General features: G+C 39.2%; 2 protein-coding genes across 4 annotated transcripts; one reads left to right on the top strand and one right to left on the bottom strand.

The window, feature by feature from the left end:
* The first annotated feature begins 411 nt into the window (after nucleotides 1-411).
* On the top strand, nucleotides 412-5,416 carry iqcd (IQ motif containing D). Of its 3 annotated transcripts, none has more exons than XM_072694339.1 (5): nucleotides 412-1,003; nucleotides 1,791-2,440; nucleotides 3,777-4,010; nucleotides 4,250-4,321; nucleotides 4,950-5,416. In XM_072694339.1, exons 1-5 carry the CDS (start codon nucleotides 883-885, stop codon nucleotides 5,235-5,237), a joined length of 1,365 nt encoding a protein of 454 aa, XP_072550440.1. In that variant the 5' UTR covers nucleotides 412-882; the 3' UTR covers nucleotides 5,238-5,416. The 3 variants fall into 3 exon arrangements, with proteins under 3 accessions (XP_072550440.1, XP_072550447.1, XP_072550448.1); XM_072694346.1 differs by having other exon boundaries at nucleotides 415-577; XM_072694347.1 differs by lacking the exon at nucleotides 412-1,003 and adding an exon at nucleotides 1,145-1,210.
* A 212-nt stretch (nucleotides 5,417-5,628) lies between these two features.
* Nucleotides 5,629-13,395, bottom strand: cfap73 (cilia and flagella associated protein 73). The gene is made up of 7 exons (XM_072694328.1): nucleotides 13,310-13,395; nucleotides 10,328-10,430; nucleotides 9,840-9,944; nucleotides 9,184-9,384; nucleotides 8,083-8,304; nucleotides 6,936-7,094; nucleotides 5,629-6,479 (listed from the first exon to the last, which is right to left on the bottom strand). The coding sequence occupies exons 1-7, from the start codon at nucleotides 13,363-13,365 to the stop codon at nucleotides 6,387-6,389; spliced, it is 939 nt and encodes a 312-aa protein (XP_072550429.1). The 5' UTR covers nucleotides 13,366-13,395; the 3' UTR covers nucleotides 5,629-6,386.
* Between the last annotated feature and the right edge of the window lie 723 nt (nucleotides 13,396-14,118).

Below are 14,118 nucleotides of genomic sequence, written 5' to 3'. Positions count from 1 at the left end.
TGACGACAGTCCAAACAAATGTGGACATAGCTGGTTAGAAAATGCTTTAAAAATTAAAAAAAAAAAAAAGAGAGAGATATTACGAATATTTTAATTAGAAAATAATTTTGACACATCTCTTCCACTTCTGTAAGTTGCAGTCATTTTTATGTGTTTAACAGCATTTAGATCCCAGCATAATTGCACCGTTATTCTAAAATGTGTTGCTAATACATTAAATAAAAATAATAATAATATCAATAAAGAGATAGATAAATAGATAAACAACAATGATTCATTGAATATTGAATATTAACAGTAATAACGAAACTTCTTGGAGTAGGTGTGGCCAAACTTTGGAGCATGAATACTGAAAAGTTAAAGCAGAAAATAATTCAGTGTTTATTATAATTGAGTTGTATAAAGTCGGAGAAGCCGCGAACATGAACTGTCATGCCAACCATTGTCATAGCAACCAGCCTAAACACACCAACACAGCTTCCCTCTCCGGGATTCCCACGGTTTCACTTGGGTTTTATTACATGTAGTTAGCTAGACTTTGTGTGTAGCGGGACGAGTTTTGGACAGCTCAGCGGCAGTGAGTACCGACTGAAACATTTTCCAACCTGTGAGCTGTCTCCTCTCCTGGCTTTAGCTCACTGCCAAATTAGCTAGTCGTAATACACACAGGGAGATCTGTACAATTAGCTAGTGCTAGCTAGCCACGATTATGAGAACCGAATTAAGGGTGTGTGTATGTAGCTAGATCCCTGTTTCCTTTGCCCATTCTCACAACTAACACAAACTACAGTCATCTGTCATCTTTTTGGAAACCTTTGCCTTTTTAACATGTTTAAATGTGTGGACGGTTGATCTTCATTTTTTTTAAATCAAAACAAATTAATGTTTTCATGTGAAGACGTTTGGACACCCCCACATTTAGCTATAGCAAGTTCAGCCCAAGAGCAGACTGCAAGATGCATAAACAAGTCTCCAACAATCCTACACATCACAGGATCTACAGGTAGCTCTTGCAGTAGCTGAAGTGGAAGTACATGCATCTATCGTTAGAAAGAAACTGCACATTTCTTTCACGGAAGGTGTGCAAGGGTGCAACTGTCAAAAAAAAAAAAAAAAAAAAAACTAAACCAAAACATTAGAGCAAGAATAAGGTTTTCCAGAAAACATCTAGACCAAGATCAGGACATCCAGAACAATGTGCTTTGGAGAGGTGAATCCAACATGGAATTATTTGGACACAGTAACAGAGGCCATGTTTGGCGTAAAGCATAGCATACAACAGCATAGCAGACACAACATTTCAGCACAAGACCCCACATCAACCGTGAAGCGTGTTAAGAGGTGGGAATGTCATGGTTTAGGGCTGCATGTCTGCAGTAGATCCTAGAGAGCCCTCCATCATAGACTCCACTAGGAATTCTTTATTGAAGGAAAATGTAAGACCAAAACTGAAAGAATTCTGCATGGAGGAGTGGGAAATTTCTTGTAGTCGATGTCAGAGACTGGTAGATGGTTATAGGTCTAATTGAGGTTATTACAGTGAATGGGGAAAATGTATTTCTTATTAAATACATTTGACCTTTTTTGTTTGGCAGTTTAATAAGACAGGACAAATGTTAAATGTTTATGTAGTTGTATGTGATTAAAGGAAGATTAAATGTCCATATGTTTAAATATGTTCAACATCTTTTTCATAGTAGCTACATAATAATGAGGATAATTATAATTATATTAGAGGTTAAAAGCATTTGTTTTTCTTTTATTGTTGACACTCCTTGTGCTTTTCTCAGAACTACTCGTATCCATGGAATCAGAGAGAGATGAAGCACCCTCTGGTAACGAACAACCACCAGAGGCCATCACACCTGTGTCCCCAAAAACCCCCTCACTGAAGTTTGTAGACCTGTTGAGGAAGAAGCTGGTGTCTCTGGAAACACAGCGCATTGTTGGGGTGCTGGATGAGTGCATCCATTTGATGGAGCTGGTGGCTCTGCTGCCTTCTGAACTGACTCACCCTGAGAGCCTCTCTGCCGGCCCCGGAGCAGAAACTGTCAGTTCCCTCACTGAGCACCTGCATCTGGTGGAGGAATACCACACCCTGAGCCTGGACCCTGGAGCAAAAGGACAGGAAGCAGCTGCTAAAGCAGTGCAGAATTCCTTACTGAACGTTTTACGGCTGCTGAGGGCTTGTCCCACTTCAAAGGCAGGGCTTAAAGGGGCAGGGCCAATTACAGCAGACCGAAAAGGGGTTCAGGAAATGGTGGCAAGGCTACGGGACCTCAGGTCTGTCCTACTGGAGCGGCTGCTCACAACACCTTTGGAGGAGAGGGCGCGCATCCGCCGCATGCAGGAAGTCAGTCTGCGTCTCCATAGCAACCAAAAGGTGGTCGCCACTCTGGAGAAGGAAGTGGCAGCAGCATTAAAGAACAGGGATGAGGAGGTGAGGGACAGTCAGCCGCTTTGTCCAAAACTATGCAGTATTCACTAAATAGTGCACTATTTATATGCCCTAGTCACTGTATAGTGGACTTTTATAATACGTCTGGAACAATGGCCTGTTCTGTTATATTTACTACACAGTGCAGTGTTTCAATATCCCATTCACTGTATAGTGCACTATTTCTCTTACATTTACAATACGGTGCAGTGTTTCAATATCCCATTCACTATATAGTGCACTATTTATCTTACATTTACAATACGGTGCAGTGTTTCAATATTCTATTCACTATATAGTGCACTATTTATCTTACATTTACAATATGGTGCAGTGTTTCAATATTCTATTCACTATATAGTGCACTATTTCTCTTACATTTACAATACAGTGCAGTGTTTCAATATCCTATTCGGTATATAGGGCAGTGATGGCTCAGTGGTTGGAGTACTGGACTATTGATGTCATGTTGTGGTTGTGGGTTAGTAAAGCTACCACTGTTGGGCCCTTGAGCAAGGCTTTTAACCCTCTCTGCTCTCTTTGGTGATCTCTCTAGTGTGTATGTGTGTGTTTACTGCACGAATGGGTTGAATATGGAGGCCAAATTTCACCTGTGTCCAACACACATGGGGAATGTGGTTGACCTTGTCTTTATATAGTGCACTATTTTTAATAGAGCATTGTTTGTGTCCACTATACAGAGCACTACTGTGAGCAGCTGGATTGGCCATAGTAAATGATTAGTAGTAACATGCCTTTAGTTATGGAGTTAAAAGTATATTTCTTCAAAAAAAATCTGCCCTAAGTTTAACAGGCCTGCAGGGGGCACTGTGGTTGCTCAGGAGTTCTCCACAGAGACTGTAAACCTTTAAAACAAATTCATGGTGCAGTATGGGTATTCCTTGTCCACCAGGGTCCATTGTTTAAACAGTAGGTATTGTTAAGGTGCACTGGATATACCACCATTTCCGACACCACTACAAAGAGAACCCCAAAATAGTGCATTACATAGCACAGAGGGCACGGTTTTAGACATCGCTTTAGATTTGTCAATGAAGGGAATAGTGATTAGGGGGCATTGAAAACACACCCACTTTCTATCTCTGTCTCTCTCTCTCTCTCTCTCTCTCTCTCTCTTTTTCTCTCTCTCTCTCTCTCTCTCTCTCTCTCTCTCATTTAGTGCTTCATTCCATTTTTCCTGTAAACTGAATTCTGATTTTAGTCTTATTAGAATTCCATCCTGGATATTGATGTCATTAGAACTTTATTCTCAATCTTCATCTTGTTACATCATTCTAGATATGCTATCATGTAAAGTTATCATGTCTTCTGTCTTCAGATGTGTAAGAATAACGAGGTGATTCGGCGGCTGAAGGGTTCTCTGCACCAGATGGAGACGAGCTCTGAGGATTTTGTGGTGCAGAGGCAGAAGGAGGCTGAGAGGCAGAACGAATCAGTTCAGAAAACCTCAGAGCTGAAACAAGCGCGCCTCCAGCAGGAGGTCAATCAGCTGAAAGTTCAGCTAAGCAACCTGATCGCACAACACAGAGAAGCAGAGCTGACACTTCGCAAGGTGTGCTTGACTGTGTGTGTGTGTGTGTGTGTGTGTAGGTGTGTAAACTGCTGCTCTGTTAATGGTAATTGCTTTAAATGTTAGAACTTCATTCTGGACACTCTACAGTTTCTCAGTCAGGTTAGAATTATTAATAGTACTGTCATTCTGTCTCTCATTTCTGCTTGTTTTATAGCTTCATGCTTAGGATCTGAAAGCTGTGAAGTTGTTCTCATGTCACTGCTGGCTCTTTCCTACAGAAAAAATACAAGGTGGAGACTGAGATACAAAACTGGATTCAGAAATATGACGCTGAAATGGGAGAAAAACAGGTAAACAGCCTCCATTTCCAAATTTAGCCGATCAGCCAAGATATACTGGTGTCTAGATTTTGCTTCTTTAGTTTTACAGTGGTCGAACAACAGCTACATATTTTTTTTTTACACAAATTAGCAAGGTGCTCACACTTGCCTTAAATCATGTGAGCTGTTAAATAATCTTTAGATGACTAATGTAAAAGGCTAATTAAAAAAAAAATCATTTGCATGAGCCAGTCTATTTGAAATGACTGCACTATCTGGTAAGACCAGGAGTAATTAAAAAAACATAATGACAATGTTTTTGTTACAGTACAATGAACATATGCAGTGCAATTCTGGCCCTTGTGTGTTGTCATGGTGACATCATCCAGACAGAGTTTACCTTTATTTATACAAGCCCATCATAAAAGTCAAATTAGCGTGTTTCATTCAGGCAAATTAAGAGGGTTGTAAATAGGCTTTGTGAAACCGCTTTTTATACATCAATGCTAGCTACATTGGCCTTGAGCACTCTAGATTGAGTGCAAAACTATGGTGCCCAAAATACAAAATATGATTTGTCACCAAGTATTTCTTTAAAGGTGGTGCAACTAATGGACACACGATCGAGTGTTAGTTGTGTGTGGTTTTATTTGAGCAGACGGAGCTGGAGGAGTTAACTCAGATTTATGAGGAGGAGAAGGCTGAGCTGAGAGAGCTGCAGGAGCACTATGCAGTTCTAGAGCTGGAATACTCCCAGATCATGGAGGAGCGCAGAATAGCACAGGAAAGAAAAGAAGAGGAGGAGAGAGAGAGGGAGGTGCAGAGTCACGCAGCCATCATCATTCAGGCCTTCTGGAGAGGGTCGTGCGTCCGCAAGGCCATGAAGGCCAAAACCAAGGGCAAGAAGGCCAAGAAAGGGAAAGGGAAAGGGAAGAAAGGAAAATGAGCAAAGGCTACAGAGAACCATCTATAAAAGCACTGCTATTCTATGGGTAAAGAAATAAAACTAACCAAATCTGAACTTTTGATATATTATATTATATTATATTATATTATATTATACTGTATTATATTATGGTATTGTTTAACCCTTGAGATGTCCTCATAACACCAATAAATTAAAGTAGAAACACTTTACAGTCCCTTGATTTATTTTTTTTTATCTTGGTTTTTGTCTGTTCCAAATATAAATGCAAGACTGCTTTAAATCAATAGTGGCATTTTACCACAATTATTTCAATGTTTACATGGAAAAATTAATCGATGTCACATTTATGGTATGACTCAAAAATTTAAATGGGAAATTAATTTAGCTGTGGCACTTGCTAAAATCACTGGTAAACATTAACATTATACAAAACTCAGAGATCATCCTTCATTATTTATTTTATATGGAGTATTTATTCATTTAAAGATACAAAGAAAAAAAGGACCCTTACCAACCATGGCCAGCACTGAAATCATTCACAGGTGTTTGTGTTCATCCTTCTACTGTAAGAAGTCTACTCAACGCTGTGGTTCTGAAAGGATGTGCAGTTCTATCAAGAAGCTCTTACTGTCTGTGATCGGAGTGTTGTGAAAGGGAATGGGCCCCAGATTTTCTCATCTTCCTGTAATATGTCATCTTAAAGTGAGTCTCCTGAGGAAAATGGAAGCTTTTATAAAGGTCCACTCCAACATCTTACTTACTGGCTGTTCTGACTGGAAATGAAATGAAGGGCTCAGAGTTTTACTTAGCACTGTATAGTAACAAGTACAGTTTTAAACATGTATTTGTTAAAAATATATGTCAAACATAAATAGAGATGTGTGCATCTTTCTTTACGAAACCAAAAGTGGTTCCTCTATGGCATTGCTCAAAGAACCCTTTGTAGTATCTTTAAAGAGTGTCTGCCTGCAAACTGTAGCATGTCATACACTTTACACTACTGTGGATCTTTCCTTAAAAAAAAAACTTTCTTTTTTGTAATTTCAGTGTATTGTTAAGGTATGCATTTTTTTGTACACATGCACACAGTTTTGGCTCAAATAACTTATTTGGTTCCTGTAAAAAGGTTCCCTGTCGGTGCCTCTGGACAATAAGTGTCGTGGAGTTTCACTGGTGTTCACTGGCTCTAATGGACCCGCTGTCTGTGTCTGACCCCAGATCCCGAACAATATCAGCCCGATCCTGGATATACAGCTGTATCTGAAAACAAGACATAGGGTTTCTTTCATTTTATTATGATATCTTTAAGGTAATGGCAATGAAAAGTTAACTTCAGATTTCTAGTTTACAAACACCCCCTTATCAGTCATAAGAGAAGTAATTGGTGGAGAAATACCCCTCAAAAAGTTTGTTCTTTTACTGAACTGAATAAAAATAATTGCATAATAACGACAAAGCTAAAATATATAATCTCTATTTACATTCTGAATGGACAGGCTTGCATTTTTGGTTTGTTTTTCTGATTTGTTTCTGTCAGTGTTAAAACAAAACAAAACAAAACATGGTTTAACACTGTAAACTTTTCATCACACTGACATTATAATGAAACATCTCCTCTACTCTTCTACTACAGACGCTAGTGTGAACGGATGGAAAGTTCACAGTTTCTGTTCACTAAATAGTGAAAGAAAACATGAATTAAACAACATTCCTCACCCTGTCCAGCTGTTCCAGAGTGTCATCGACATTAACCCCCTCAGCTCCACTTGTGGCTCCACCAGTCATGTGATAAAGATTCAGAGTCACAACTTTTATCTGGCCCAAAAGGAGTGTCTCTTTGGCAGCCGTTGCCTGGATGTGACTCCATGTGGATTCCTGTAATAAACACGATCTGCATTATTAATGCCTCCATAGTGGAAATGGGCCATAAGCTGGCAATGCTATGCAATTGTTAGATAGGTACTGCAAGTTCTAAAATCTGATTGGCTGAGCTACCTTTGAAGACCAATCTGTTCATATATGCACACACATTAAACACACATCACACGCGTTAAATGAATTACTAAAATTATGTTCTGTTATTAGTTTTACTAGTGTAGAAAGTGTAGTTTGCATTGAGTGTGGAGCTTGGTTTCTAGGGTGTTTCTAGGTGGCTGCTGTGGGTTTGCTATGCTGGTCTAGTGGTGGTTGCTTTAAGGTTGCTAAATGATTTTTCCTAAGCAGCTGCTATTGTATTCCTTGTGGTTCCTAGGCTGTTGCTATGCTGTACCAAGTGGTAGCAAGGTTGTTACTATGTGGTTGCAAATTTGTTGCTAAGTAACTGTCATGATCGCAGGTGGTTGCTAGGATGTTTTTAGGTGGTTCATAGGGTGGATTTTTGATTGTGACGCGTAACTAATTCCAAGGTGGTTGCTAGGCTGTTGCTATGTTGTTCCAAGTGGTAGCTAGGTTGTTGCTGTGTGGCTGCCATGGTGTTGCAAGGTAGTTGCAATAGTCCCAAGTGGTTGCTAGACTGTTTCTAAGTGGTTCCCATGGGATTTCTTCTAGTTACTATGGTTCTTCAGGTGGCTGCTGCTATGTGGTTGCTATGTTACGGTTGCTAGGAATTTGCTATTGGCTGTGGCAATACTATATACAGCATGTACTGTGCTTTGGTTCAAACAGCTGTTTACAAACCCACCATACCAGTGTCCATTACACTGATAACACAGCCTCTAGTAACGTGGTGTATTTGGACTAGTACAGCAAAATGAGAGTGATAGCTCTAGACTTCTCAGGTCAAGGAGTAAACCTCAGAGTGGACAGGAAATCTCTTAAGGATTTTATGTTCAGGAGTGGGGATTAGAGCAGACATAGGTCATACCCATCTGAGGGCCTGAGATAGGATGGTGTCCAGTTCAGTCTGTAGCTGTGAGAGTGTGTTGTTGTAGTGCAGTAACGCTGAGCCCCTCTCTGTGATGTATCGCCTCAGCTCCACACCATCTTTCTCTCTCTCACTCTCCACCTCACTCTGCCGCTTCAGCAGCTGCTCCCTCGTACACACCAGTGTGTCGAAGCGGCCAATGAGCTTCCCAATGTCCTCAAACTAAAACGCAAAGCAGGAAGCACATCATGTAAATAAATGCACATTACCTGTTTGGTCCTGTATTGTTCCTCAGTGCTTTCTGACAGGAGCCAGGAGCAGCACAATGTTTAACATTGGGCCGGCCAAAGCCTTAATGGGGCCCTAAACAGATTTTCATTTGGGGTCCCCCATACCACCACCTCAGCACCAGCTGCTTCATCATTTCATAGGGAGAGAGATTTTGTGCAATACGCTGAATCACCTGGGCCTTATCGACCACCCAAGCGGCGCATCTGTTTTTGCCCAACAGTGGCAGCAGCCAACAGCAGGAATTAATTAACCTAGTACTGGTGTGTCAACAACAAAAAAAAAATAATAAAAACATTGTTTTATCTGTATAATACCATTTCGTTTTATTATTTAATGTTTTTTTTTTATATTAATTTTTTTTATCATGTATATCTTGGTGCTCTTGGGGGCCCCCTGGTGGCATTGGGGCCCTAAGCGGCCGTGTAATTCAAGTATGCCTTGGGCCGGCTCCGACTGTAAATGTAGGCTGTAGGCTAAATGGATAAGACTACAGTTGTGTACAGTGTACATTTGATGATTGGAGCTAAGCTGTTGCAGGTTGAATAGGCGGGATTAAACTGCTGTAGGCTGAATGGGTGGGGCCAAACTTCTGTTGGCTAAAAGGGTGGGGTTAAACTGCTGCAGGCTATAGATCATCACGTGTTTCTGCAGCACAGTTTCCATATATGTACTGTATATTTTGAAACTTTTACAATGTACCTAATACATCACAACCCCCTTTGAGACCCCTGTGGACCCCATCGTAATCTTATTGAAGAAAGTTACTGTGTTCCTTTTTCCACAAAAGACACGTAACAGTCTATTGGCTACCTTCTTTGAGGTCTTCAGGACACTGTCTAAGAAGCTCCAGTAGATTCGGTTGCGGTTGACTCGTGCCTGCAGTTGCTCCTTTTTGGCCAGCAGGGCAGCAATGTGTCTCTGTAACTGTTGCACCTCCTGCTCTCTCTTTCTGACTATGGCTCTCTCTGCTTGAGCCTTCTTCAGACCCCGCGCCCGCTTAGCATCGTTGTCCTAGTGAGAAAAAGAGACAAAGTGGACATGAAGTGGGTGGGTCTTACTTAAGATATGGCACAGTGGTGGCTTAGCAGTTAAAGCACCAAGGAACTTCATTGACAGGGTTGTACGTTTGATAGCCGGGCTCAGCAAGCTGCCACCGTTGGGCCCTTGAGCTCCTTGAGCCCCTTTGTGCTCTCTGGACACTGCAGCCATGGCTGCCCACCACTACATGTGTGCTCACAGTGTGTGTTTCCTCACTAGTGTGTATGTGTGTGTTTTTACTGCACGGATGGGTTAAAAGTAGAGTCTAAATTCTTTCTGTGTCTTGATAACATGACGTAAGAGCTTATACATTGTAGAGGTTGTAAATGTTGAGGGTTATTTTAATAGAGGCATCTCTATAAAAGAGAGATGTCAAAATCATTAATTAAATGAAATTGGCAAGTAGGTCTAAAGACACTTTTTCTTACCTTGAGAAATTTGTCAAAATTCAGTAAAGAGTCCTTGAGTTTCTCTTCTTTCTTCTTGAGCTCATCTCTCCTCTCTCTCAGACTTTCCTTCTTTACCTCAAACTCCTTTAATACACACACAGGAATGCACACACATATGCTTTAGCATTAGAAAGACATTCAGACCAAAACATCTGAAGTTTGCTTATTTATTTGCTTTATTAGCAGTAGACGGCATAGTAGGCATTCCCAAATCACCAAACACTCTCTTCTAACTGTGTGGAGGTGTTCAGTGATCCCTAATAAACTTGTTTCTGACACTGATTGACCCACTGCTATCTATAAACAGGAACTAGCTAATAACACTGAACATGTCTTGGTTGGCTTTCTATATTGGGGCTTAGGGGGAAACTTACTGCTGTAAAGTAGAACTGTTCACCATCTCAGTACAACCAGTAGTGATGTAGAGCCGTAAAAGAATTGTAAGCTTGTGAGAAAAAGGTTTCTACCTCTTTCTGTCTCCTCAGAGCAGCATCCATGTGCTTTATCTCCTTGCGTTTGTCCAGTATTCGAGTAGCTCCAGTCCGCATATCCTCCTCTGGCACAGGCAGACTGCAGGATATACACAGCCAGAGACTAGTTCAGTTTATTGAGTGCAGCGAATACAGCCATAATATAGAGCCCATATCAGGGTATCAGGGTAGAAAAATAATATTTAGAGACATAAACCATTCCCTCAATTTAATAAACTGTTGCTTCAATATCCATTCTTTAAAGGTAATAAATTAAATAGTGGGGACACTTTGGTTAAATTGAGGGAACAGATTATTATATTGAGGGAACAGATTATAAAATTAAGGGAACGGATTATTACACTGAGGGAACAGATTATAAAATTGAGGGAACGGATAATTTATTTGAGGGAACAGATCATAAAATTGAGGAAACAGATTATTAAATTAAAGGAACAGATTATTATTTTAAGGGAACAGATTATAAAATTGAGGGAACAGATTATAAAATTGAGGGAACGGATAATTAATTTGAGTGAACAGATTATTAAATTAAGGGAACGGATTATTATATTGAGGGAACAGATTATAAAATTGAGGGAACAGATTATTAAATTAAGGGAACGGATTATTACACTGAGGGAACAGATTATAAAATTGAGGGAACGGATAATTCATTTGAGGGAACAGATCATAAAATTGAGGAAACAGATTATTAAATTAAAGGAACAGATTATTATTTTAAGGGAACAGATTATAAAATTGAGGGAACAGATTATAAAATTGAGGGAATGGATAATTAATTTGAGTGAAAAGATTATTAAATTAAGGGAACGGATTATTATATTGAGGGAACAGATTATAAAATTGAGGGAACAGATTATTAAATTAAGGGAACGGATTATTATATTTAGGGAACAGATTATAAAATTGAGGGAACGGATTATTATCTTGAGGGAACAGATTATTAAATTGAGGGAACGGATTATTATATTGAGGGAACAGATTATAAAATTGAGGGAACAGATTATTATATTGAGGGAACAGATTATTAAATTGAGGGAACAGATTATTAAATGAAGGGAACGGATTATTATATTGAGGGAACAGATTATTAAATGAAGGGAACAGATTATTATATTGAGGGAACAGATTATAAAATGAAGGGAACAGATTATTAAATGAAGGGAACAGATTATTAATTTGAGGGAACAGATTATTAAATGAAGGGAACGGATTATTATATTGAGGGAACAGATTATAAAATTGAGGGAACAGATTATTAAATTAAGGGAACGGATTATTATATTGAGGGAACAGATTATAAAATTGAGGGAACAGATTATAAAATTAAGGGAACGGATTATTACACTGAGGGAACAGATTATAAAATTGAGGGAACGGATAATTAATTTGAGGGAACAGATCATAAAATTGAGGGAACAGATTATAAAATTGAGGGAACGGGTCATTAATTTGAGTGAACAGATTATTAAATGAAGGGAACAGATTATTAAATTGAGGGAACAGATCATTAAATTGAGGGAACAGATTATTAATTTGAGGGAACAGATTATAAAATTGAGGGAACAGATTATTAAATTGAGGGAACAGATTATAAAATTGAGGGAACGGATCATTAATTTGAGTGAACAGATTATTAAATGAAGGGAACAGATTATTAAATTGAGGGAACAGATCATTAAATTGAGGGAACAGATTATTAATTTGAGGGAACAGATTATAAAATTGAGGGAACAGATTATTAAATTGAGGGAACAGATTATAAAACTGAGGGAACAGATTATTAAATTGAGGGAACAGATTATTAAATTGAGGGAACAGATTATTAATTTGAGGGAACAGATTATTAAATGAAGGGAACAGATTATTAATTTGAGGGAACAGATTATTAAATGAGGGGAGCAGATTATTAATTTGAGGGAACGGATTATTATATTGAGGGAACAGATTATAAAATTGAGGGAACAGATTATTAATTTGAGGGAACAGATTATTAAATGAAGGGAACAGATTATTATCTTGAGGGAACAGATTATTAAATTAAGGGAACAGATTATTATCTTGAGGGAACAGATTATTAAATTAAGGGAACGGATTATTATCTTGAGGGAACGGATTATTATATTGAGGGAACAGATTATTAAATTGGGGGAACAGATTATTAAATTGGGGGAACAGATTATTAAATTGAGGGAACAGATTATTAAATGAAGGGAACGGATTATTATATTGAGAGAACGAATTAAATTGGGGGAACAGATTATTAAATTGAGGGAACGGATTATTATCTTGAGGGAACAGATTATTAAATGAAGGGAACGGATTATTATATTGAGAGAACGAATTATATTGAGGGAACAGATTATTAATTTGAGGGAACAGATTATTAATTTGAGGGAACAGATTATTAAATGAAGGGAACGGATTATTATATTGAGGGAACAGATCATAAAATTGAGGGAACGGATCATAAAAATATGTAACGGATTATTATATTGAGGGAACAGATGATAAAATTGGGAGAACGTTTTCATTTAGATTAGTAAAAGTACCTCATAGAGCTGCAATAAAGTATTTTCTCTTTTGAGGAAACTGCTAAAGCATTTGATCATCAGTGCAGTTCTAAGCTTTTCTGTGTTTCTTCGTGTTTCTCAGCTGAAGTTTTCAGTTCCTCCTCATCCGGCTGCTGCAGTTAGTTACACTGCGGCCCGGAGATTTCCAATGAACCACTTCGCCCAGAACCCTCTTTTAGAAAACTGCGTCCTGAATATCCTAAAAGTGCTTTTGAAAGTTTATAAGTTCAACTTTCGATTCTTTACAACTTATTTATGTCTATTTTGCTCATTTTAACACCACCAATCAAGCTGCGATATCACACGATGAAACACAAATCTCTCCCAATGCAAATGATCAGATTACTCAAATCAAATCAAACCCAATCGTAAAGGTTCTTACGTTAGAAGCTGCTCTTCGAAAACTGTGCGAAAGTAGTCCTCCAGGTTCACAGCCATGGTTTGTTGTTGTCGGGGAGAAGAGACTGGGTCTCCACTTCAGAAACTTTTTCTCGTTACTCGTTTCTACAGCAACAGAAACACTAAAAACTGCGCCCCTGGCGCCCTCCAGTGCTTCAAACGGGCTATTACATCTCTACAGATAGCGTGCAGACACTTTATGATGCTCTCATTGCTGGCAGTGCGAGTTTCATGGAAAAGCATTGGCCAAATAATGGCAGGCTCTGGGACCCCTGCACATGACCCTAAGATCCCCAGGCCTGTGAGTACAAGCCGGTGAGAACTGGGCTGCCGAGCAGTGGATTTGCACACTCTGGAGTGATGGAGCTCGGTTGCATTCTTTTGGGCTTGAGTGGCATTTGTGATCAAGAACATCTGTACCCAGTCTCCATTATGCTCTTGTGGGGCTGAATGCAATCAAATCCTCCTCACAGCAGTGTATCAATGTTTCATGTAAAGTCTTCCAAAAACAGTACAGACTGTTCCTGCAGTGAGCGGAGGCAAACTCTCCATAAATACAGGTGTCTTTTGTCTGATCATGATTTTGGCTTCAGCTTTTGGCTGGTGTCACTATTAAAAATCCAGTGGGTCGTTGTTAGATTTTAAGACAACCAGTTTATTCACTTTTGCTAAAATGATACTAATCATATAGTCCAGTCCAGTCCCGCCAGACGATGCTGCGAAAGCATGTAAACGGTTCCTCTGAGAACACTGTGTGCTTGCTTCAGTGATCTGAATCAGTGTCATTCACCA

This window comes from Salminus brasiliensis, chromosome 1 (genome assembly GCF_030463535.1).
Source record: "Salminus brasiliensis chromosome 1, fSalBra1.hap2, whole genome shotgun sequence".
NCBI classification, from domain to species: domain Eukaryota; kingdom Metazoa; phylum Chordata; class Actinopteri; order Characiformes; family Bryconidae; genus Salminus; species Salminus brasiliensis.
This window is presented reverse-complemented; position numbering and strand designations above follow the sequence as displayed.

Coding starts and splice junctions, on each gene's coding strand:
- iqcd (XM_072694339.1), top strand. CDS start 883: ATGTTTTCATGTGAAGACGTTTGGACACCCCCACATTTAGCTATAGCA. Junction 1,004..1,790: donor ACACATCACAGGATCTACAG/GTAGCTCTTGCA, acceptor TGCTTTTCTCAG/AACTACTCGTATCCATGGAA. Junction 4,011..4,249: donor CAGAGCTGACACTTCGCAAG/GTGTGCTTGACT, acceptor TCTTTCCTACAG/AAAAAATACAAGGTGGAGAC.
- cfap73 (XM_072694328.1), bottom strand. CDS start 13,365: ATGGCTGTGAACCTGGAGGACTACTTTCGCACAGTTTTCGAAGAGCAG. Junction 10,431..13,309: donor TTCGAAGAGCAGCTTCTAAC/GTAAGAACCTTT, acceptor TATATCCTGCAG/TCTGCCTGTGCCAGAGGAGG. Junction 6,480..6,935: donor CTCTGGAACAGCTGGACAGG/GTGAGGAATGTT, acceptor TCTTGTTTTCAG/ATACAGCTGTATATCCAGGA.